At 45.2% G+C, this 22,802-nt stretch overlaps 1 protein-coding gene across 2 annotated transcripts; it reads left to right on the top strand.

Annotated features, from left to right (window-relative positions):
- Nucleotides 1-5,602: 5,602 nt before the first annotated feature.
- On the top strand, nucleotides 5,603-20,823 carry HOATZ (HOATZ cilia and flagella associated protein). Of its 2 annotated transcripts, XM_090027417.1 has the most exons (6): nucleotides 5,603-5,711; nucleotides 6,649-6,681; nucleotides 7,739-7,809; nucleotides 13,632-13,691; nucleotides 15,289-15,341; nucleotides 20,498-20,823. In XM_090027417.1, exons 1-6 carry the CDS (start codon nucleotides 5,603-5,605, stop codon nucleotides 20,553-20,555), a joined length of 384 nt encoding a protein of 127 aa, XP_089883543.1. In that variant the 3' UTR covers nucleotides 20,556-20,823. The 2 variants fall into 2 exon arrangements, 1 of the variants encoding a protein (XP_089883543.1); XR_016439157.1 differs by lacking the exons at nucleotides 5,603-5,711; nucleotides 6,649-6,681; nucleotides 7,739-7,809; nucleotides 13,632-13,691 and adding an exon at nucleotides 14,591-14,658 and having other exon boundaries at nucleotides 20,498-20,573.
- The last annotated feature ends 1,979 nt before the right edge of the window (nucleotides 20,824-22,802 follow it).

Consider the following 22,802-nt stretch of genomic DNA (forward strand, 5'->3'; position numbering starts at 1 on the left):
GGGGGTATGGGATGACAGGAGGGGGAAAGAGTGCTGGGAAGGAGGAGGGAGAGAGGGTCTGTTAGGAGATGGGGCCATGGAGTGGGTAGGACATGCCAAGGGGCAATGAGCGATGCCAGGGCCAGTGGAAATGTGGGGTAGGTAGGACCTGGAGATGGGCAGACTGTGATGGAGACAGAAGGAGGCTGGGGAGGAGGTTAGGTTTGAGAAGGGAGAGGAAGAGTGAAAATGCTGCTGGCAGAGGCAGAGGAAGGGGGACTCCAGGGAGCCGTGACGGCAGGGAGGGGTATTTTGTACTGCCTCTGATATCTGAGCAGGCTTGGTCAGAGCAATCTTGGGTATCTCTGCATGGCTCTGCACCGTCCCATGGAGCCAGGCCCCAGCAGGCTGGAGAACGGGGCTTGATAGACTAGGAAGCTAAATGTGGGAAAGCAAAAGGGTGAACAAAAGGGACTGAGATGGGCAATAGGGAAGTGCCCGGATCCGGGTGTTATCCCGGACAGAAGGAAACAAGACCCTGGCCATGGGAGCAATGGTGAATGTACCTAATGTATGTTACTGAGGCCCAGAATATGCTAAAGGTACATGACCCCTGAGGAGAGGCCAGGGCACTGAAGGTGAGCTCTCTTGGCTCTGTCTGCATTCTGTATTTGTTTTATCCATGGAAACTCCTTGCACAATAAAACCTCTTGCTGTAAACTCAAGCCATCCATTTCCGAGCAGCGACCTATCCTCCACTCGCAAGCCCCACCTGAGTGGCCATGACAACAGAGCGTATACAAAGGTGCAGGCCTGGGGCTGACCCACAACCACGCCTGCGGACAGTCTAGCCTGGGAGACGTAAGGGTAGAGACGGGGCGTTTTGGCCTTGGGGTCATCCCAAGACCTCCAGCTGGCCTTTACAAGACTGAGGATGGATGGCTGCCTGTGCTAGTGGCTGAAAAAGGGAGAGAAACTTAGAATGGGGAAATAAAGTAGGACTGACCGATACATCTTTTCCTCCCAGTGCAAGCGTTTGAAATGCTTCCAAGAAGCGTTTTGTTAGAAATGCAAGCCTCAGCATCAGGATTACTGCAAGGTAAGCTCCTTACAAGCCTGATGTGTTTAGGGGTGATAACTTGTCAAGGTTCACCCTTGGCGGGCCAAATCGTGCCTGGTATAATTCCCCTGGCTCTGTGTCTTGTCTTACTGTAAAATTAAGAAGAGTCAGAGACCTAATATCCTTTACTGCATTATTAGCTGTATAGATTTCTATAAAAGGCACAGCCGAATAGAATACCTTTTAAATATGGACTTTATATGTGCAGCTCAGATAGCGTATGGGTTGTGTGGAACTTGCGTTACAAATCAAGGAACACGTTATAAATTACCTGGTTGCAGAAATTAGCAACCTAGGAAAATGCACATGCATTTGCTCATGCCTGTTCAATCAGCCGAGGTACCCCGCCTCATGCACTTTGCATAGAATTTGTTCATTTATTTGATGAGCATAATTTAGTTTTAATTATTTAAGATCCTTCCTGCTCTGCTAGAAAATGTGGTGTTTTAATGAAGTCTTTGAAGCCTGAGGTTTTACTTCAAGCGCAGTGTCTGTTTTTTTGCAACGTTTTGGAAAAGTGGGGAGATCAGTAGAGGTTCTAGGAAGTTGAAAGATTTGGCAAAGTAAAAAACTGCGGCAATTCTGCCCATATTAAAAAAGACATAAGTACTGCATTTGAGAATGTGATCTAAGAGCCCTTAACAGGGAACTACACAATTTGAATACATTGAGCTAGCTTTATTAACTCCACAGGTCCCAGCAGAAATACACGGATGGCTACAACCCATTGATTTATAAGAATTTACTACCTCTTTGTCATAAGCATGTAGGCTGGTCCTTGCATTCAAACGTTTCATCTTGGCCCCACTTTTGAGGCTTTCTCCCACTGTGGGTGCATGCACTCCCCTTAGAGTCAGAGATTGACCAACATGTGTAAGGGTTTTGCAGTCGGGCTTTTCGGGTCAGGTCTGCGTTAACTGTGTAGCGCCTTAAACAGGGTTTAAGTAGAACGTAAGCCCTTAAGTCATAAAGAGCAACCCAAGATCAACCATGCACAGGCTCAGAAGCAGTCTAGACCAGCCTCCTGTCTAAACTCTGTTGCAGTGCAGATCAGTGTTTGGAGGAGCCCAAATTTTGCCAGGCCCGGCAGAGGGGAACAGACCCTGTCCTAAGGGAGTGCCCTAACCACTGGGCTACAGTCACACTCCCTTTTGCTTTGGGAACCTTGTTTTCTTGATGCCCACTTGGCCAACCTGGGGGTCAGAACATCTTGCTGGGAAGTAAGAGATGCGGGTCTGATTCTCTACAGGATGAGCTGGGCTTCTTGGGCAGAGAGGGCTGTTGGGTAGAAGAAGACCCCCTTCCCTGCCCTGCCCCACTCAATACCTGCACTCAAGCAGGCACTGGAAGTGCTGCCCCTGCTTTATGCACACCTGACTCGGAGAGACACCACCCCTCTGAGCAGTCTCTGTCCTGAGATGATGAAAGTACATCCTTTGCAGCTCTGAATTGGAGGGAGTAGGAGTTCAGACACGGCCCTATACTGAGCATTTCCTTCTGGCTGGCTGTAGGTCCCCTCTGCTGAGATATCTGGACTGCACACAGAAATCACTGAGGTCATTGTATAGGAAGGCCTAAGGGCCAAATCCTTGCCATTTGCATCAGCCTCCCAGGACAGGCCTCTAAATTCAAGGGAAGAAGACATGCCTACAAGGTTGGTTGGGATCTGGCCCTTATTGTCTGTACCTTCCACCTTGTATATTCTTCTGTGGATGATATTCCACTGATTCTGTTGGCCTCTTACAGTATCCACACGTTGCACCCGCTGCACGTTGGAGTTATCAACACTAACTTACTCCTGGTGTAATTTTGGGGGGCGGGGTGTAATTAGCAATATAATCCTAAAAATGTGCAACTGTTTGCATTACAGGAGCAACTGAATGGAATTCAGCAAGTGACTGAATAATGATTAGAGATGTTTTTCTTTTGCTAGGTCTGGCTGCTGACCTCCCATCACCAAAGTAGTGTTTGGTTTGTAGGCAGTGTAGTTAGCTGATTGTGTCAGTCCCGTGGCAATCACTGACTTCACTGCCATCAAAACAAGGCACAGAATTCCTTGCTTTCCGGTGCCAGCATGGAGACCTGCCTCCCTTGGTGACTTCCTGGTGCCCCGCTTGAAATGGGCATTTGTGGGGGGGGTTGCCGCTTAATTTTCTGAAATGTCCATAGTCCAGCAAAGGATGGACAAATTCCCATTGGTTTCAGTGGAGCAAAGATGTCACTGGTGTTCAGGGGTTTTGGCTTGATGAAAATACTTCAGACATAGGGTCCTTTGTGCTCTCAGCCTGGGCCAAGGAGCATCTTAAGAGCAAAGAACTCAAGTCCGGTTCATTTGACCTTAAAGATTGTCTTGAAGCCCTGAACATTTGTGCTGGACTCCTCACCGTTTCTCTTTCTTTGTGTGTTAATAGGAAGATTGCTTCCATGCAGGCATTGGTTCTTATTTAAGAAACCAAAAAATATTAAAGGATATACATACTCTTGAATACACTTTAAAAAAAAAAAAAAAAAAAAAGGGTTGGTGCCTTTACCACCTTAGCAATATGCCATCTGATCTACTTTGCTGAACTTCTAAGGATTAATAAGGAAGAAAGCTCAGCTCAGCTTACTAGGACTACCTGGTGCCATATTTTAATTACAAGACCCATTCTTAGTTTAAAAAAACAATTACAAAATGTTGGAACAGAGCTATCTCGTAGCTCAGCCTAGTTGCTAGGCAGTGTAGTTAGCTGATTGCAAAAGGCAACAATCACTAACCACACAGCCAGGTAAAAAGGTCTGTCTTGCATCTAGCTAGCTGGAAGCCAGGAATACAAAAGGGATTTAGCTGCACAAGTGGCATCTTGACCAGCATGGGGGCAGGCTGGATTTGCCTTTAACCACGCACCTGCTGTCACTCTCCCCGTCAAGCCAACGTGGCGCAGCTGTTTCACCGCTCCCAAAAGGGAGGCACGTGCTTACATCTGAAGGTGCGTTGCAACATTTGGATGCAGAAAGAAAATGCAAAACAGAAGGCAGCGTGTCTGCTGGTGTACGGTCCGATTCTGATCTCACTGCTACCTCCCACCTCTTCTGCTTCACGCGCGTTACTCCCCATTTACACCCGTTGAAGTGACACTGGAATCCAGCTTGAAATCCTTTCAGGGGGCTGGCTGTTGTTATGTGCTGTCTGAGTTACATAGGACCAGGATTGCTTGGTGCTTGGGCTGCCTGAAAATAGATCACAAGGACAGTCCCTGCCACAAAGAGCTTACAATCAAGCATATGAATGGCCTCGCAGGCTTTTGTTCCCTATTGAGGGGCTTTATATGGAAGGATGGTAGCAAAGCTCACCATGGGCATGTGGTGCTGAGCTCCTGGGTCCTACGAAGCCTGTTGTTTACTTGTGTCCCTACCCGATGTTGAATATAAATACACCTGCTAGCCCGAGTCTGTTGCTCTCTCCTTGGTCTTTCGGTAACTAGTGAATTTGATTCTCCCCTTCCCTTTGTATGACACTGTTTTACTTGCCTAGAGCCGTGTGTGAGACTTGTATCTAATAAAGATGCTCCTCTCAAATTCAAAGCTATATGAAAACGTTTCTACTTTTATTTGAAGCAGATGGACTGATGGAAATCAACTTTCCAAAAGGAAAGAAAGAAGCAGCCCAATAAAAGCTGCAGGAAATAATTTTTCAGTGGAAGCAATAACCTGGTGCAGGCTAGATGGATAGCTGTTCCAGAGGAGCACCGAGAGGAGAGCCAGGAGCCCCGGGGCCTGATTTCCTGTCTGCTCTGGGCCAGCTCTGACGTTCCTCACTCAACTAAACCTCTTGCTGACTTCAGTGAGCCTTTGGCTCTTTTATGGCTTCAAGGAAGCCTGACACTTCATTAGAAACCTGGATTTTTATTTTATAATCCCCCAATGTGATTCAGGTTTGCTGCTGCTCCCGAAGTGTAGTTCAGCTAAGTGTCAGCTTTGTGAGGAGCTGGCTGGCTCATGGGGTTGGTAATGCACATGGAGCATCTCGGCTGTAATTCACTGGTTTAAATCAGACTCCTGTGCTGGCAGCTGCGGAAAGCTGAGAGTAGCTGCTGGCTCCGCGACACCCGAGTGAGATCTAAAGTTCTGCTTCCAGCAGCAATACATGAATGCCGCCGCGTTGCATGTGGCAGAAACCTGTGCTCCCACATGCTGCGTGCATCTGTACCCTCAGGGCTTGTCTACGCTGGCTTTGTAGCCAGCCTGGCAGTGCTGACGGGAAGCGCAACCTGCCTACTTGCTCTTGCCAAGTCTGCAGAACAAGGCATGGCAGCTGCTTATGAACAGAGCCCAGCGTGTACCCACAGCCACGGTCAGACTGTCTTGGGCAGGCTCCTGGGCACAGACTCAGGGTCACTTGGGCAGATTCGTTGCCTAATTTGGGGTGAAGTGTGAGTAGATCAGGCAGAGCAAGTGTTTTTGTGCTGCTCAGAGGCTGTGGCAATCCCTCCGTTCAAGGGTGATTTCTACCACGGCTCTCTGATGGGTCTTGAGTTGACTATGGGGATGGACGAGAGCAATTCCACGCAGCAATCCCTGGTAACATCTCTGGTGGCCAAGAGCTCCCAAATCGACCAAAACGCCAAAAGAGGTAAGAGTCCTATCCTGGAGCTGCAGACCTAGCTGCAGAAGTTGCAGGGCTTTCTGTAGGGAAAAGTAGGGCGTAAGTGAGGCTTCCTCTCCTTTTCCTTCCCCTGTTCTCCACTTGGAGGGTGAGAGACTTTCCCTTGACCCCGGCTGCCACTTGGGTGAGGTTACGGCACCAATGGAGTCCGCCGGCAGCCAGCTCCTCCCAGCACTTGCTGCCCGCAGGGGCAAATCTGTGCCCAGGCCCCAGGAGCCCACGGCAGGCTCTGGCACGTGCGGCCTGGGAGGTTCAGGGCTGAGGCTGCGAACTCTGACTCTGTTCTTGGAGGTTTCCAAAACACCAGTGTGCCCACAACACAGCACGAACATGCCCATGTGCCAGCATAGATCAGTTAGGGATGATGGTGCATAGGCTGTCAAGAGGCCAAAGGCACATTGCATGGATTGGATTCAACGTTTCATATTTATTTTACCCAATGCCCTATCGTTTATCCCCAAAGTGACTCTCAGCAGTCCCTTGGAGCTTGATATCTCATTCCTGGGGACTCCAGGGCAGGCCTGGAGGGTCGGCAGCGTCCCTTGAGTGTGACCAAGAGCTGCTGGGCATGCAGGGAGCCAGGGTCTGAGGGGAGGGGCCTCCACGGAAGGGGGCGGAGCCTGGGCTGGGCTGGGCAACTCCCATGGCAACAGGGTGGCCCACAGCTCGGAGCCGGGCCGCGGCTGGGCCGCTGGTGTTCGCAGGCTCGGCAGAGCGTGACGTCGGCCTGGCCAAGGCCTTCTGGAGCTCCGTGACCCTGCAGCCGCTGCTCGAGTCCCACGTGGGCCCAGTGGTGCCCCAGGAGCCCCGTGAGCGCGTGCCCCGGAGGCGCTGGGGATGGGGCCCAGAGCCGCGGTGGGGGGCTCGGGGCAGGAAGCCAAGCTAACACCATCTTGCCTTGCAGGGAGGAAGGTGGTTGCCTCGGCGCCCCGGCATGGTGAGTGCCCGGCTGCGGGGGGCGGGAGTCCCGGGCTACACCTGGGCGAGCGTGGCTAGGTGCCTGGGAGAGCACTTGAACTGGGGCGGGCAGGGCATCTGCTCCAAGCGGGACTAGCCCCAGCTCCATCCTCCCAGCCAGGGCCTGTGGAGCCTGGTCTGAAACACCCCGTGGGGTGGAGACGCACCTCTTCTCTAGGTAACCTGTTCCTGTGCTTCACCACCCTCCCAGTGGGAAAGTTTTCCCTAATATCCAACCTCAACCTCCCTTGCTGCAACTTGAGCCCATTGCTCCTTGTCCTGTCATCTGCCCCCACTGAGAACAGCCCGGCTCCGTCCTCTTTGCAGCCCCCCGGCAGGGAGCTGAAGGCTGCTATTTGTTCCCCCCCGGTCTTTTCTTCTGCAGACTTGATCATCCCAGTTCCCTCAGCCTCTCCTCCCCAGTCATGTCCCCAGCCCCCAACCATTTTCATTCCCTTAACTGGACTCTCTCCAAGTTGTCCACATCCTTTCTGTAGCGGGGGGCTCAAAACTGGACACAGGACTCCAGATGTGGCCTCCCCAGTGCAGAATAGAGGGGAGGAATCGCTGCCCTCGATCTGCTGGCGTCGCTCCTACCAGTGCAGCCCAGGATGCTGTTACCCTTCTTGGCAACAAGGGCACACTGCTGGGTCATGTTCAGTTTATTGTCCACTGTCACCCCCAGGTCCTTTTCTGCAGAGCTGCTGCTAGTCCCCAGCCTGTACTGATGCAGGGGATTATTCCATCCTATGTGCAGGACTTTGCACTTATCCTAATTAAGCCTCATGAGATGCAGGGCTGTCTTGATACTTGATAGCAGGCACCTGTGGGCCAGTCCTTGACTCCAAATTACCCTGTATCTCCTTTCCACCCCTCTGTAAAACAAGGTGAAGAGCAGGGCACCAGAGGAGTGGAGCTCAGAGTGAGCTAGCTGTGATCCAGATGACCGTTACAGTGCTCGGGTACGGGAGTCGCGCTGCGTCATCACTGGCTTGATTCTGCACCGTGTAGTCATTTGACTGTGTTGTTTTATCTAGAGCTGGACCAAATCCTCCTGGAAGCCCTGGAAGCCCAGAAAGCTGAAGAAAAGGAAAAGTATCTTCAGAAGGTAAAATCTTCAGAAGGGTGCTGGGCATATCAATGGGATCTGATGGCAAGGGAGGATGTAAGGATGCAGAATACCCCAGACTCTGCTAGCAATTGTCACGTTTGGCTGGGTGGTCATATCAATACTGTGTCCTCTTCCTCTCCACCAACCACAGAATGGCAATCCTGTGTGGATTAAGCTGCTTTGTTGTTTCTGCACAAAACAGAGCCTGCCCTCATGCCCAGCAAATCAGAGAGGATAGGTTTGTAATAAACTACAGATCTGCATTGCTGGAGCTGAGCTGCTAACATTGTGATATAAAGAAACAAGGTGTTTGGGTAGAGAGGTCTCAGGAGGGCCAAACATTAACATTTTGTGAAAACAGGTTGGGTTTTTTTTCATATTCTGTGGCTATCAGAAATGTCTCCAAACCCTACTCAATATAGTTGTTCTTGGAGAGGGAAATCTTTTCCTGTTGTATGTTTGTTTGATGTGCTGGGGTTTGGGAATTTGGAAATGAACCCAGAAACAGCCAGTAAGGCTGACGCAATATTTAGGTTGACAGAGTCTCTTGAATGTTTAAGTATAATTCATTCCAGGTCTTTCCTTCGTTACTGCTAAGACACCAAGTACGAACCACGTTCACCTCAGTAAAGACAACGTGTATGCCCGTGTAGGTCTTCAATGGTGGTCTCAACCCAGCAGGTCCCCACCATTATTTCCCAGCATTACACTTATCTCCTACTATATTTGAAGGCTTTGATACCAGAGTGAAAGCAGTAAAATTTGTATAGTGATGTCTTTTTTTTAATATATATAGTCACTGCTGTTGCTCTGATAACAGCCTGTGGCAAAAGGCAGCTTGTATTCATCCCAAATCAACTCTTTTATTTTGTGCGTGAAGGAAATCCCATGGTATCTCGAGGAAAAATTACTCTGCTGCGTGTGTGGCCACATAACTTTGCACACTCCCATGAGATGTATGCAGTTTGTAAGTCTGTTTTGGAGCCATAAAACAAATATAGTATTATCATCCCCAGAGAAGGCTTTTTATCTGATTATCCCCTCAAGGGGGGAGCTGGGATAATGAAATTACATAGTAAATCTGGGAGCGTGGAAGACAAATAGTGCATTTTATTAAAAGCATAAATTTGCAAATAATGAAGCACTTCCGCCTTTTTTAGAGTTCTGAGGCAACATTCATCCGAGTTTAAAAACTAATTATCCTGCTGCAGTAACACCATTGTTTCATGATGGGGTTTGCAACGCTACCATCAAATGTGTAGCACTTAGTGGGTGAAGTACAGTTGGGGAAAGTGAAATGAGTACAAACTGCAAGGTTAGAGGTACATTTTAAAAGTATTCAGACAAGTTAGAAAACTTTCAGCTCTGCTTTAATAGGCTTTTATGTTTCAAAGAGTGTGTGTGAGGGCTGCAAATTGCACGAAAAGCATGTGACATGCAAATGTCTCTGCACCTGAAAGCACAACTGGATTAGGTAGGATACACTATAGGTTATGCAGAGTAGGACATTTGAGGTAGGCAAGGCAGCATGTTATAGGGAATGCTGCTGTAACCAAGATACTAAATATTATGGATTAAGCAACAAAGTAAGGGGAAACCTTTGCCCCTGCTTGCCTGGTGGAAAAGGGTTGGCATGGGCAAGGATGGACAGGGAGGGATTCACTTTGCATGCTCCAGTAATGCAGAGGCATTATAGGTGGCTCAGCACCACCTGCTCGTGACCTCGCTGCTCCAGCAAGCCTGCCTCTGAACCAGCCCTTTGGGGGTCATCCCTATCCAGTGGGGCTTAGAGCATCCCTGAGACTGCTTTAAGTTGTGCTGGAAAGCCAAGGTGCAGGATGCCCCAGGTCCTGCTGCTGTTTCTTACCCCGTGAAGCTGAGCGCTGGCACACCTGCCCTCCTGACTGTGCCCACAGGGAGGGGGCGTCACATAGCAGAGGCTGTATCTTGTGTATTTTTGCATTATTCAGGCCCAGCCCCACCTTGGGTTTTTACAGGGCTCCTTGGTTCTCAGGAGCAGCGGTCTCCAAACTTTTTTGATCGTGCACCCCTATCAGTAAAACATTTTTGAGCACGCACCCCCAATCTATGTATATTTATATAAATAGAAGTTCTAATATTTTCTTCCCTCACCTCAATTGATTGTCTTACGCACCGCACTTCGGAGACCACTGGAATGCAAGGCGTTAACAATTAGCAACTCTGCATCAAGTCATCTCCCTCATTTGGGTTTTTAATCAGTTAAAATAACCCTTTTCTAAATGGTTAATTATACACTCCGGGATTATGTGATTCAGTCACGCTGCCATATTAGAAAATTATTCAGGCACTTGTCACATGGGAGCACACACCACTTGCATATATTGACTAAAAGCCGACTAGGCTTTGGCTTTCTAGATGCTGATACATTCTGCAAAATGAAACTTTTCTTGCAGTTGGCGGCAATATGACTGGCGAATTAATATTGCATATATTTCCCACGTAGCTGATCCCAGGCATCTAAATCAAAGGCGAACATTAAATACTGTGATAAGGTTGCCAGTCTTACTCTGTAATTACAGTATATTTTCCTCATTTTAGTAAAATGTTTGGTGGGTTTGTTTGGTTTTTTTGTTTTTTTGTTTTGTTTTTTAATGAAAAGCTTATATTCTAGGCCTGGGAAGGAGGCCAGAAGAAAGCAATCTGTGGTAGGTGCATAAAGGTGCTGAGCTCTGCTGTTTCTTTGAAGCAAGTCAGCAGTCCTGCTCTTTCCAATTAATAACCCTGTAATGCGTTTCATCCATTAGCAGCCATTAGGCCTTTCTTCTGAAAATGGGATTAACAGAGTAGCAGGCCTTTTTGCTGATTACTCAGTTCATTTTTTTTTTATTTAAATTCTCCAACAATAGATGAAATCAGGATTGCACAGCTTTTGCATGTCGCTCAGTCATAAGCAGAGCCAATTCATTTCAGTGAAACAGTTACTTTACACACCTACAAGACAGGCTACCGGCCTCAAGTAAGTCCAGGGAAATGATGATGAATGCACTAAATGGAAGAAGAAGAATCTAATAAAGATATTGCTAGACAATTGTAGCATTTTCTTTTCACATCTACATGGTCACTCTTCCTGTGTGGGGAGAGCAAAGGATGGAAGTTTTAGCTCTGCAAAGGGCGGTCTGCCCTGAGTAGGGAAGAGAGTCAGTATTTTCAAAAGAGCAAGCTAAATGATGTTAATTATAATACTGTAATTTCTCAAACTCAGAGGGTAATGTATTATAAACGGTTGTTCTAATTAGCCAGTTAGCTTATATGAACCTAGAGTAACGTAGCAGAAACATAGCTGGTATCTTTCTAACATTCATTGCAGTGGATTTATCTATAATTCGTTCATTCCCACAAGGATAGAGTATTGTGTGATTAACTACGAAATGACAGGCACAGCCACGCCAAGAAATCAGCCTACATCAGTGTGGCTAATGTAAGGCCTGTCTGAATAGATCAGAATATTGCTGTACAGTGCTTTTTGCTCTAGCCACTTCCTCTTCTTTCCATGTTTGTCTCGGCTGTCTGTCTTCCACAGCTCCTTATCTCTGAATTAGTGCTCAGAGTGTAGATCACATCAAATATTTATTCAGGCATGGTACTGATGATTATCACGCTACAAAACTCTTGCAAGACTTTGACGAGCCCATCACAGAAACCTCGGAGGATCTATCTTCAGGGCAGATGCATACTCTCACAGTTCACTGGAAAAGTAATAATTGAGTGGCTCAGTTTGCTGCACCCATGGATTATACCCCAGAAAGTCTAACAGCTCACAGAGGTCAGCGCAGCATCTGTGAGGACACAATAACGTATGCAGAGCTTTGCTCCTTACGCCTGGGTTAGCTCCGCAGTGGAGATGTATGGATCTAGATATATATCCTCAATGGTTTGTTAAAGGGTTTTGAGTGTCTCTTTCTCTCCTCTCGCTGTATTTTTTTTTTTCACTCCCCATTGATAACCGCTAGCAGATTTGTTTGTATTAAATCCTAAATCAGTGCTGAGCATCGTGGCTTAACTGCTGGAACGTGTCCGGTGCCAGCTAATCCTTTTTCATTTTGCCCTGCTGCAACAGTTACCACTTTGGCTTGCTTGTTTCCATTAGCGGCCTGGTGAATGCTGTAGGAGGCTGATTTCTGTGCTTTTACCACTGCATTAACCAGGGCAGGTGAAATTTCTTAGAATTCCTTGTTCACCTCAATTCAAGTGCTGGAAAAATGGTGAATGATGTGGGTCCTGGTTAAAGAAAGGGGTTTGCAAGTCTGGTTATTTCCTTCATTTGGTAATCATTGGGTTTAAATGCCAAAATACTTACAAAGTGAGACTACCTTGGGATTTTTCATCTGCCGAGGTTTGTTTTTTCTCTTGTACTCGTTGTAGGGATTTCCCAGGATACTTACTGGAATGTCAAACTACTTTTCAGAATGACTGTATATGCTGTTCTCCAGCTTAAGCAGATAGCTTTTCCCCATGTTGCTGTTTTTTTCCAGCTAGCAAAAGTCCAGCATGGTACTTGCAAGTAGTTTGATTGATATCAGGGCATGGAAACAAAAGTACTGGCAAACTGATGCGAATAGTAATCAAAGCACTGTTTCTCATGCAGTCACTCTACTTTTCAAACTGAGATTGTGTGGAGTGGTGGTTCTCAAACCTTTTTTTTTGGTCAGACCACTTGAAAATTGCTGAGGGTCTCAGTGGACCACTTAAACTGTTTTTGTTGTTATTCTACAAACCAAAGCACACCACTCATTTTAAGATCAGTAGTCTTGCCTTACAAGTACAGATATTCTTAATTTGTTCCACAACCTTTCTGTGGCCCACTTGGATGGAGCTTGTGGATGAGGAGTGGCCTGTGGGCCACAGGTTGAGAACCTCTGGTGTAGAGAGAGTAGTTTTGAAGGCAAATGGGACATTCATTTACCTTTTCATAAGCCAGAAGACCAAAGAGCATTCATTGAAAAAGCATCTGAAAGTATTACATGGTTCGACGTTCTGGGGGGGAATCCTGGCCTCTGAAACCACCAGGTCTCTTGACCTCGATGTCAGTGGAACCAGGATCTCACGCTCTGACTTTAAGTCATTTTTATAGATCAGGAGAGAATGGGTTTCCAGGAAAAATATAATCAGGACGAAAGGGCCCATCCACTCAAGGACTCTAGCTGAGCAATTTTTATATGATTAAAAGTTGTGGATGAAAAACCTATATACTCCTTCTTTTTGTAGTTTTACATATTGTTAGCTCACTATTTGTAAATAGGTTTATCTCTGTGCGCTTGATCCCGAATCAAGGAAGATTGGTCTTATCAGAGCTCTCTGCAGAGTCCTAGGAGAAAAACCTCATGTCTTAAAACATAGGCAGACAAGGGTCTTCGGGTAGATGTGATATCTTTTATTAGACCAACTAAATGGTTGGACAAATTGTTCTTTGCAAGCTTTCAGGAGTCTCCCTCTGTCTGAAGAAGGGGGGTTGTACCTAAAAGCTTGCAAAGAACAATTTGTCCAACTATTTAGTTGGTCTAATAAAAGATATTACATTTACCCAAAGAACCTTGTCTGCCTGTGTCCTGAGACCAACAACCAACCCCCCCCCCCAAAACATGTCTTAAAACATTGTGCTCTTGTGGATTCTGGCAAAAAAATGTGTTGTCTATTAAGCAGTTTCTTCTGCTCTTATTATGCATTCCTTCTAGTTTTCAGCTCTGAGAAAGGGAGGGTTTCTTTTGAATCTCTGCAAACTGCAGTTGAATTCAATTAAATCCCCTTGCACTTGACATGGTAAATATGCTTCCTCCCAGGCCAAAAGAAGAGATGAAATACTAGCTCTGCTGAGGAAGCAACGAGAAGAACGGATCACGGTGAGACTGCTTGCTTTTTAGATTAGTGTCTGACGTGTCTGTCTCGAGGCAGTCTTTCCTTAGCCTGTTCTGTAACACAGCATGGACTACCAAGCTACCCTGCTGAGCCTGCTGGTGCTACTAGTAGGTGATTTCTAGTCTGAGAAGCATCTTGCGAGTAAGATGCACATTAGTTTGGATGTTAATGGACATTGAAAAAAGGAAGCACAATGCCTCCATCTTTCCTTCTAATCTGGACAGTGGATGTAGAGAAGGGTCCATGGATACAGGGAAGTAATACAGCATATAGGCAAAGTGACCAAGGGTGTAACTGGCTATGTCTTGGGCCGGCTTTTATTTTTAAGATTGCGTAGGTTATACCAAAAGACCACCACAGCAGCCATAATCAGGCAGCTACTTTCTTGTGAGATGTTGAGATAGAAGAGGGACCTGAGGAAGGACTAAAATGTGACCTTGTAGAGAAGCCCAGGTCTGACATTTCTTGCCTTAGCGTGGGGTGGAAGATGTAGAGCTGTTGATGGGAGAGGCAGACGGGGGCTGAGGCTGGCATCATCGATAGGGAGGAGGTGAGAAACAAGAAAATGTTGCAGAACCCATGGTCGTTCTGTTTTGTTGTAAGTACTAGCCTATAAATAATGAGAATGGAAATATAAATGCAAAGCAAAATAAGGATAAAATTAACTGAAAAACTTGTATGAGCATCAGTAACAGAAGAAACACTTCCGTTCATTTTAATTAACGACTTTTTAATACAACTCAACGGGAGTAGCTACAATTCTCAATTAAATGCAGCAGAGGAGACTTTGCAGCCTCTTGGCTTTTTTTCAGACCTCAGTTTTGCATTTCCCCCTGTCAGCTTTTCCACTTTAACATCCTGTCGCCAAAGCTTATAGGGAAGCTGCAAAACTCACTGAGGTCCTGTTTGCCTGAATAAAAGCATTCCCTTCCTGAAGAGGCATTCAGTAAGGTACGTCGTATAAACCAAAACACGTCTTGCCGAAGAGCCACACACCCTACTAGATAGAAATAAGTACCAACTAATAGAAGGGAGCAATGCTATAGTTTTTTTTCAGGCAGATAAATACAACTATTTGAAATGGTGACTTGGAAAGCAAGATGTCATAAGACAAAGCCTTTATTTTAAAAGAAAAATATGGTGTTAATATCAAAAGTGTTCTTTTTTTCATCCATTTATTCCACGGTTGTAAAGTGCTTCATAGTAAGTCCTTCCTTTTCTGAGAGTTTATTCAAATCTGGGCCAAAAAATGTCTGTTGTATAAGACTCTTTCCACGTGCTAGCAATGAAAGCATAATCCAAAGGCCTGGTGATATTTCTTGTATTTAGAAGCTAAATTGCTACAAGCATGTCCGCCAATAATAGTCTGTAATTCTTCTCATGTTTGTTGCTTGCTTTTTATGCATGAATTTTATGTGCTGCTATATGTGGACTAAGTATACTACTAAATTACAGAAACACCTGATCTACTTGAAAATTAGTTTTTTTGGCTCTGTGTTTGTGTAAAACTGCCCTCTCCTCTAAGATTAGCCGTCTAAGCTTAGAATGGATTAAAGTGGTGTCTAAATCTCTATTTTTCAGAAAGAATTGATGGCTCGTCTGCACAAACCAAAGACCCGAGCATGCCAGGAAAGGTAATGCATGCAAAAAAAATTTTTATAAGGATTTCATTCTATCCAAATGACTTATCCAACCAAAGACACCAGCCACAAAATGCAGCATTTTTGCAAATCTTCAGAAGCTTCCTTTTTTTCATGTCCTGCTAAGGGTTTGGCCACTATAAATATACATTGTCATGTCATACCCTGTCAAATTGATCTGAAGGCTGCCAATACATGCACAGGAGACCGTCTGTTGCCTTGAGTAGGACATCTTGGGTCAGTAAAATCATTCATGCTCTGCTGTGTTCGCAGAAGCAGGAGGGCCTGCTCCTGCAGATGCACCTGCCTGAGTGGACTTCTGCAGAGCCTTGTCGAAGTAAGAGTAGCTCGGCACCTAGGCAGATGTGTGTGCGAGGCATAGTCTGAAAACTGCAGCACTCAAAGAATATGCGGACTTTGAGTAGGCTGCTTCTCAAGATGAAATACTGCACTAAATGATCTGATCCAGTAGGGGAATTTTTGAAGGTACCGAGGGATCCTGGGGCTTGTGATTAATGTTGGGAGTGAGATTGCTGATCTGATTTATGTTCTGCTGAACAGCTTCCTCTTGGGCACTTGGACACGGCCTCACTGATGATGTAAATTCTGTTCTTTCCCATTGTCAGTGAGCACCTGTAAAAACAAACAGGATCCCAACAAATATCCGATAGGGAGTGGGTGATTCGATTTATGGTGCGAGTAGAAGCCCAAGTTTAAGGTCATAGCACTGTTACTTTCAGACCTCGGCAATTGGAAAAGGTTATAAAACTCCCACAATTGAATTGGTTGTCACGGCTTGGCTATGGGGCTGTGCTGGACAGGAACAGTATAATGCATGCATTTCCCTCTGAATCTGTCTGGGTAAAAGGAAATGTTACTTGACTAGATAATAAAAAGCGGTTTACAGATGTGGCCTTGAAACACAAATGATGCCTATAGATTAAAAATGAAAGTCACTGCTGTTTCAAACTGTTGTGCAGCTGCTTCCCTGAGACTGCCCTTGTCGAGTTGTACTGTGAACCTGGCTCTGTCCTGATGAGGCAACGTGTGTAGTTTTAGTTGCAGGGCTGCTGCGATACGTGTTCATGTACCCAAGGGGAGACTTGAGCCGGCATTAAAAAGCCCTGCTTCTTGCAGGACAACACAGACGGCATCTATCTAGGTAGCTCTTTCTACAAAGTATATCTGAGATGTTCATCTCAGCAGTAAATCAGAGCTGGTTCATTGATGTAACTAAATAAGTCATTTTGTCTAAGAAACTAAAAGGTTTTGGAGTGTGCGGCTATGCTTCCTCTTGGCGGCTCTTTCCATCTCTTCCCAGCACAACAGCATCTCCAGGGCATGTAGTACTGCAAGAGACCCCTGGGATTTCAGCTCCTTGCATTTTTTCCTTTTGGTAATATTACTCATGCTCTTTTATTTCTGTGGTGGAGAGGGCCAGTTGCACTGATAGTTTTGCCCCAGATACTGAGAAAGTTGGGCAGCTCCAAGCCCATAAGGTGGGGGGGGGAGTGCATTTGCTGCAAAGTAGTTCTTTATGGATAGGGACAGACCAAGAAATTATATCGAGTTAAAAGGGGAAAGATTTACATTGCATCAGTTGATCTGCAATAACTATTTTGTGTGTCTGCTCCATGCTGCACTAAGTGGACGCTGAGCCGTGGTGATTCTGCAGCTGTTGCATTCAGAGAGAAACTGCCCCAGTTCAGCTCCCGCTTTAGTGCAGGACAAAATGGACACACGCAACAATTGGTAAGGACCTGGCGGTGCACAGTAAGTACTTATCCCCGTTTTAACTCGGTATCATTTGTCTGTCTCTGTCTATACACACCTCTAAGCAGCCTGAAGTTATCATCTTTGAAACCGCTGGCCTGATGCTTAGTTCACAGCATTTGGCTGGGCATTTCTCCCTTTTAAAAGCTGTGAATAGTTCAGTAAGAGCATCATTTTTCTCTCACCCTTCTCCACCTTCAAGAAGGTTCAGCTGTTGAAAATATACAAATGAAAGGCCAAACTATGGATTTTTTCCACTTGGGTGTCATTCCCACCTTGACATTGGGATGTAAAAACTGAGAAACAGCCAGAGGCACAGAAGGTAGCCTCAATAGCGCTGAAAGTAAAGCCTTCAGAAAAAAACACTAGCTATTACATGTAGCGAAATGATAACCAATGCCATGATTTGTGAGCAATTTTGCCGCCTTCCTATGTCGAGAACTAACGAGAAAAGATGATGGAAATAGCACGCGGGGTATTAAGGATGAAGCCAGGACGTTTGCCATTGGGCAGGTAGAGGAAGGGGCAAATGATGGAGATGATCCCTCCCCAGTCGCACAGTCCTTGGAGGGGGAAAACTCGGGGGACTGAACAACACAAAGGATATGCAGAGTACAGCCCCATGTGGGCAGGGGTGATGGCGCCTTGTTCACACCCTGTTTGATAGTGCAAGAAGCCTTTACATTCATATTTGTCTTAAGCAGCTGCTTAAAGAAAGCTGACCTATAGTTCGGTATATTCCTGTATTCAGGCCTTTTTAAAAACATTTGCCTTACATCTGCCACCAGAGCACACATGGAGCTGCCATTTGTAGTGATTTCAGTAAGCTCACCCAGAGCAGAAGCTATTGATTTGTGAAATCTTTCATTAGAATAACTGTGGGTTGTTTTTTTTTAAATGGCCTCTGGAGAAATGATAGGATCCTATCAATTTTGCTAATGTCTTGTAAAATATTTATAGCCTTTATTGGCTGAGATGATCCCTGTTTCCAGTGACAGCTCAGATGAAAGGCTAAGGAAATATCTATTTGCAGGGAATTTCTTCTGTGTCTGAATGCGATGCCTCTACCTGGGCAGAATCATTCTCATCTCTTTCTATCTTTAGTAGATTCCCTTTTCCCACTCCCCCCATTCACGCTATTCCTGACCTCACCGACTCCATGGTTCGCCCATCTATGTGTTTCCATTGACCTTCACCTCCCGAGAATTAAAAAAACAGAAATCTGTCTTCCTCCCCAGCCTGCAAGGGAAATAGCTTGAATAGTTCACAACACTGAATGAGTTTATTTTGGGTTTATTTAGATAAGGACTTGTCTAGGTACACAAGCTGTATCATTTTCATTTTCCTATTATCATTAACTATAACATCCACCTCTTGAAGTAGACGGAATAAGGTGCTTATAAGGACAATGTAAAAGTGTATATTCCTATGTGGGAAAGGGAAAATAAGCTACACATTTACATACTGGCATGATTGCATGCTAAAGGTTTTAATGGCATAATTATTATTTCACCAACAAAATCACAGCCCTGGCATAGTTGCACCAAATACACACACACACAATCTGTAGATCAGATACACACACACACACACACACACACACACACACACACACACACACACACACACACACACACACACACACACACACACACACACACACACACACACACACACACACACAATCTGTGGATCAGATCATATTTGGTTAGATTTTTTTGCGTGTGTATGTTTAGAGTTTTTTGAAGGGCAGCCAAGTCAAGGAGAGATGTAAATGTGGTGAGGCCCGCAGCTGTTTGGTCTTGTATGAATGAGTCTTATGAGCAGTTAGATATTCACACATAAAGTATCTGGCACTTAGACAGCTTGGGCCCTGCTCTGGTCCTGCCGTGGTCATGAGTCTCTGACATCAGTCAACTGGTTTTGTAGCTGCAATCGGTTGTGGCTGTTGCAACTGAAAAGAATGATTTGTTCTCTCCGGTTCAGCTGCTTGTAAGGGTTTGCTTTTCAGGACCGCGAACTTGAGTAGGACTCATGCATTCAATTGGCTCTTTATTCTGTTCTCATCCCCTGTAAGTTGTGACTCTTCCCCTTTGTCTCAGCTTGCTTCTCTTCCTGTCTGAGCAGCTTCTCATAGATGCTACATCACTTCCTTCAGCTAAACATGGTAACAAGTGAACTTCTCACATTTCCTGCCAGCCCATTTCTTCAGCAATTTTGCAAAGTCCAGCATCTTTCCTGCCACTCGAGCTTGTAATTTTGGGGTTGATGATAATTATACCAACGGAAGTCAAGAAACAGATATTATAACAGCACTTGGTGTTGGACATAAACATCTCTAAGCAAGGAAAATGTGTCCCCTACCACAGGCTTAAGCACTGCAGGACAGTATTTATTGATGTTTAGCCTTTGCTGGTCTAAACAGCCCCTCTTAGTGCTGCAGCCTGAAAGCTGAGTGGTCGAAGAAGAGAAGTATGCTAAGGTGACTTCAGACCACTTTCCATTTCCACCCCGCTCTCGTGGGGTGCACCACAATGCACCCCATACGATCTGGCAACACCAGAAGCAGTGGCCTATGCCGAATATTGGGAACAGACCCTATAGAAAGGTTGGAGTGGAGACGTAACAACAAAACAGGCTTTCCATTTGAGTTTGGAGTCTCAGTAGCTGCCTGTAATATTTGTGGATTTGTATGTGTGTGTCTAATTTTGCTTTTCACATTGGTACAGAAAAGCTGATCAACTTGATTGCACGTTTCACAGAGTTTCTGGAAATGGCTATTCCGCAAACCCAGAGCTGTAGGGTGAGACTTAGACAAGAGCCTAACTGAGTTAGAAGCACAAATTCCTTTGACCTGTCTCATGCCTCGTTCTTCTAAGTGACTTGGTTGCTTCTCAGAGTTGCACTTTTATGTCTCTTCTTCCTTTGCCTTCCAAGTTTAAAGTAGCTGCATGTAGGCTCCTGGCCTGCAGATTCATGCCTGACTTTGGCTTAGAGCTGCCTGCATCTAGTTTGTTATGCACGCAAAGTAGTCTGGTTGGGACTGTGCCCTGTGTGAAGGTGAGCCGGGGTGTGTATCTTTGCATAACTGGGTTCATAGTAAAGAGCAACTCTGCACAACTCCATTTTAACGTGAAGCTTTTGGTCTGGGACTTAGCAAAGCATTAGGAAAAAAAATGTTTGGAATGAAAAAATACTACTTGGCATTGACAGCTCCCTTTGGCTTTTGCTTGCTTTGCAGAATTGGACAAAAAAGCGAAAAGTGGGGTGTTCTCAAGCAATCAGTGATCAGTAAATAATGGCTGTTACTGCAGCCAGTATTCAAGGGCTGCATCAACAATTTTCTGTATCTAACCTGGCTCTGTTATTTCCAACAGGGCAATGACATCTGATTCTGATGTTAATGATCAAGAAACAGTAAAGGCTCTTGACTAGTTCAGCTAAATTGACTGACTGGAAGAAAAAAAGAATTTGTCTCTTTGCTTCAGAAAGAATATCCTTCTAACAGGCCAGTTCTGCTTTGACTTTTAGCCATGTGAATTCCTACTTTGATTACATTTTGAGTTCTTCCTACTGAGACGTGCACAACTCTGCCAAAAGCTACAGATGGAGTTCGAGCAACTCTTCAGTGCCTCCATAAATTTCTTTTGTACTTTGTTTTGTAAAAAGTCAAAGCTATAAACATTTAATCCAAATAAATTATTTGTAAGAGCAAACACTTTATTTTCTTAGTGAATTGCTTTTTAGGTCATCACGTGGCACTGTGATTTGACAAACGCTAAGATTTTATTTTTAAATCAGACTCATATTTTCCTTGGTGTTGGCCAACAGACAGCACGTGTCGTCTGCCTCTGAGTCACTGGAGCCCAAGTCGGAGCTGCTGCATAAGGTTACTGTGTGGCATGATACAATAACATAGTGTTACTAGTTTTACGGTCACAGAAAGCATAAAAGCCTCCAAGGTGTGTTATCTTTCCTAATGCTTAAAAACATGTAATCCTTCCTGAGTTTGGGCCTTGATCATTCAGAACTGGATTGCAATTAAATTCAGTGCATAAACTCATTGAATTAGCAAATCCTAGTTACACTAGCTAGCACACTTCTGTGACAGCACAAAATGGCTCTTGGAGTTTTTTCTGCTCTCTTGGCATCTTCTAATGTAGTGCAGACATGTCATAGGGACTTAGCTCGCCCCCTTTTTCTCAGCATGCAGGAAACAAAATTGCTTGTTGTAATGAGCTCTTTTCCAAAGCTGTCAGCATAAAAAATGTGCGTGTAACTACTACACAAAAAAATGCTAGCAAAGCATTTTGGAGGCAGTGAACTGCAGACCTCTGAGCATTTGCCCTCGCGGGTCATCCAGACGGGAGTCATTTCACACTCCTCTAGCACTTGCAGGATCTTACTGCCAGAAGCAAAGGCAGGTTTTATAGTTTCTTCAGAGCCTGTGCTGTGAATGGGTCAGTGTTGATGTGCAATTGTGCATTGCTCTGAGGACACAGTCTGGTGCAGAAAATATGTACCACCTTATTTCCAGCACAGCTTTATCCAGCAGTTGCTACTATCAAATGTCAAGCATCTTTTGGCTTGAAAATATTAATTCTCAGCTTTAATTTGCCCAGTACCTGAACAGGAAAGGAGGAGAGAAACCCAGCAGTTGCAGGAAGCGAATCTGAAGGTTGAGTTAGGAAGCACCAATCTATCTGCATCAGCGCTGAGCTAAGCCCTGACAGTTTCTGGTCATGAAACGTCCTGTATGGAAGTGCGAACATTAGAAATAAAAAAGAGGATGAGGCTTGCATGCCACAGAGCCGGGCTTGGTAGAAAAACCTGAACAGAACAGATGCAAACTGAACATGATAGATACACACAACAGAGAAACATGACTCCAAAGAGCTGAAAAAGCCCTGGCTATGCGAGTCTGCAGTGTTCTGTGACTATTGCTAGGGCATGCAATTAATGACTTATCCAAGGGTTTTTCAGTCCTGTGAGCCTTGCTAGTCAGCTTCCATGGATCCCTTGTCTACTGAAGCCTGATGGATTTTTTTTTTTTTTTTTAATTAAATAAATCTGACAATGTCTGTCAGCCCTGAATTCACTCCAAACCTAAAGGAACCAAAAGCTTCAGCTATGCTACATAATATCTTATTTAAACAGATGCTAGGTAAAGAGGAGGAGCACACAGATAATGAATGCACTCATAAGAATTAAGTTGCTAGGGAAGTTTGGATAACAATATGTTTAACCCCCACCCTCCCCCCACAACATCTGTTATAAGGTGGGCATGACATGAGACATTTATATACACATACTTCTTCATAGCTCCAAAAACTGATGAGTGCTGCAGCACCTGTTGCCATTTTTGTGTCCAATTCAGCAGAATTTTAATGATAATTTCTGCTACTGCAGTGCAATCGTGAGTCTCGGATCTGGTTTGGGAGGGGCTCGGAGTGAGCAGTACAGTATACATTCACTTGAATAATTTAAGGAAAAATGTCTTGAAAATGCTGACACTTCACGCAATGGAGACAGGGATATTTTTAACTTTCCCTCTTGGAGCCCTTACAGAGCAACTTCCAAGAAACTACTACAGAGACTCTAGAGAAATAGCTTGCTAGAGCTTATTTTACCCCTAATGTGAAAATATCCAACATCTTCCAATGAAGTGAAAGCTTGTCTTTG

This window comes from Crocodylus siamensis, chromosome 14 (assembly GCF_052110815.1).
Source record: "Crocodylus siamensis isolate JL-2025a chromosome 14, ASM5211081v1, whole genome shotgun sequence".
Classification (NCBI taxonomy): domain Eukaryota; kingdom Metazoa; phylum Chordata; order Crocodylia; family Crocodylidae; genus Crocodylus; species Crocodylus siamensis.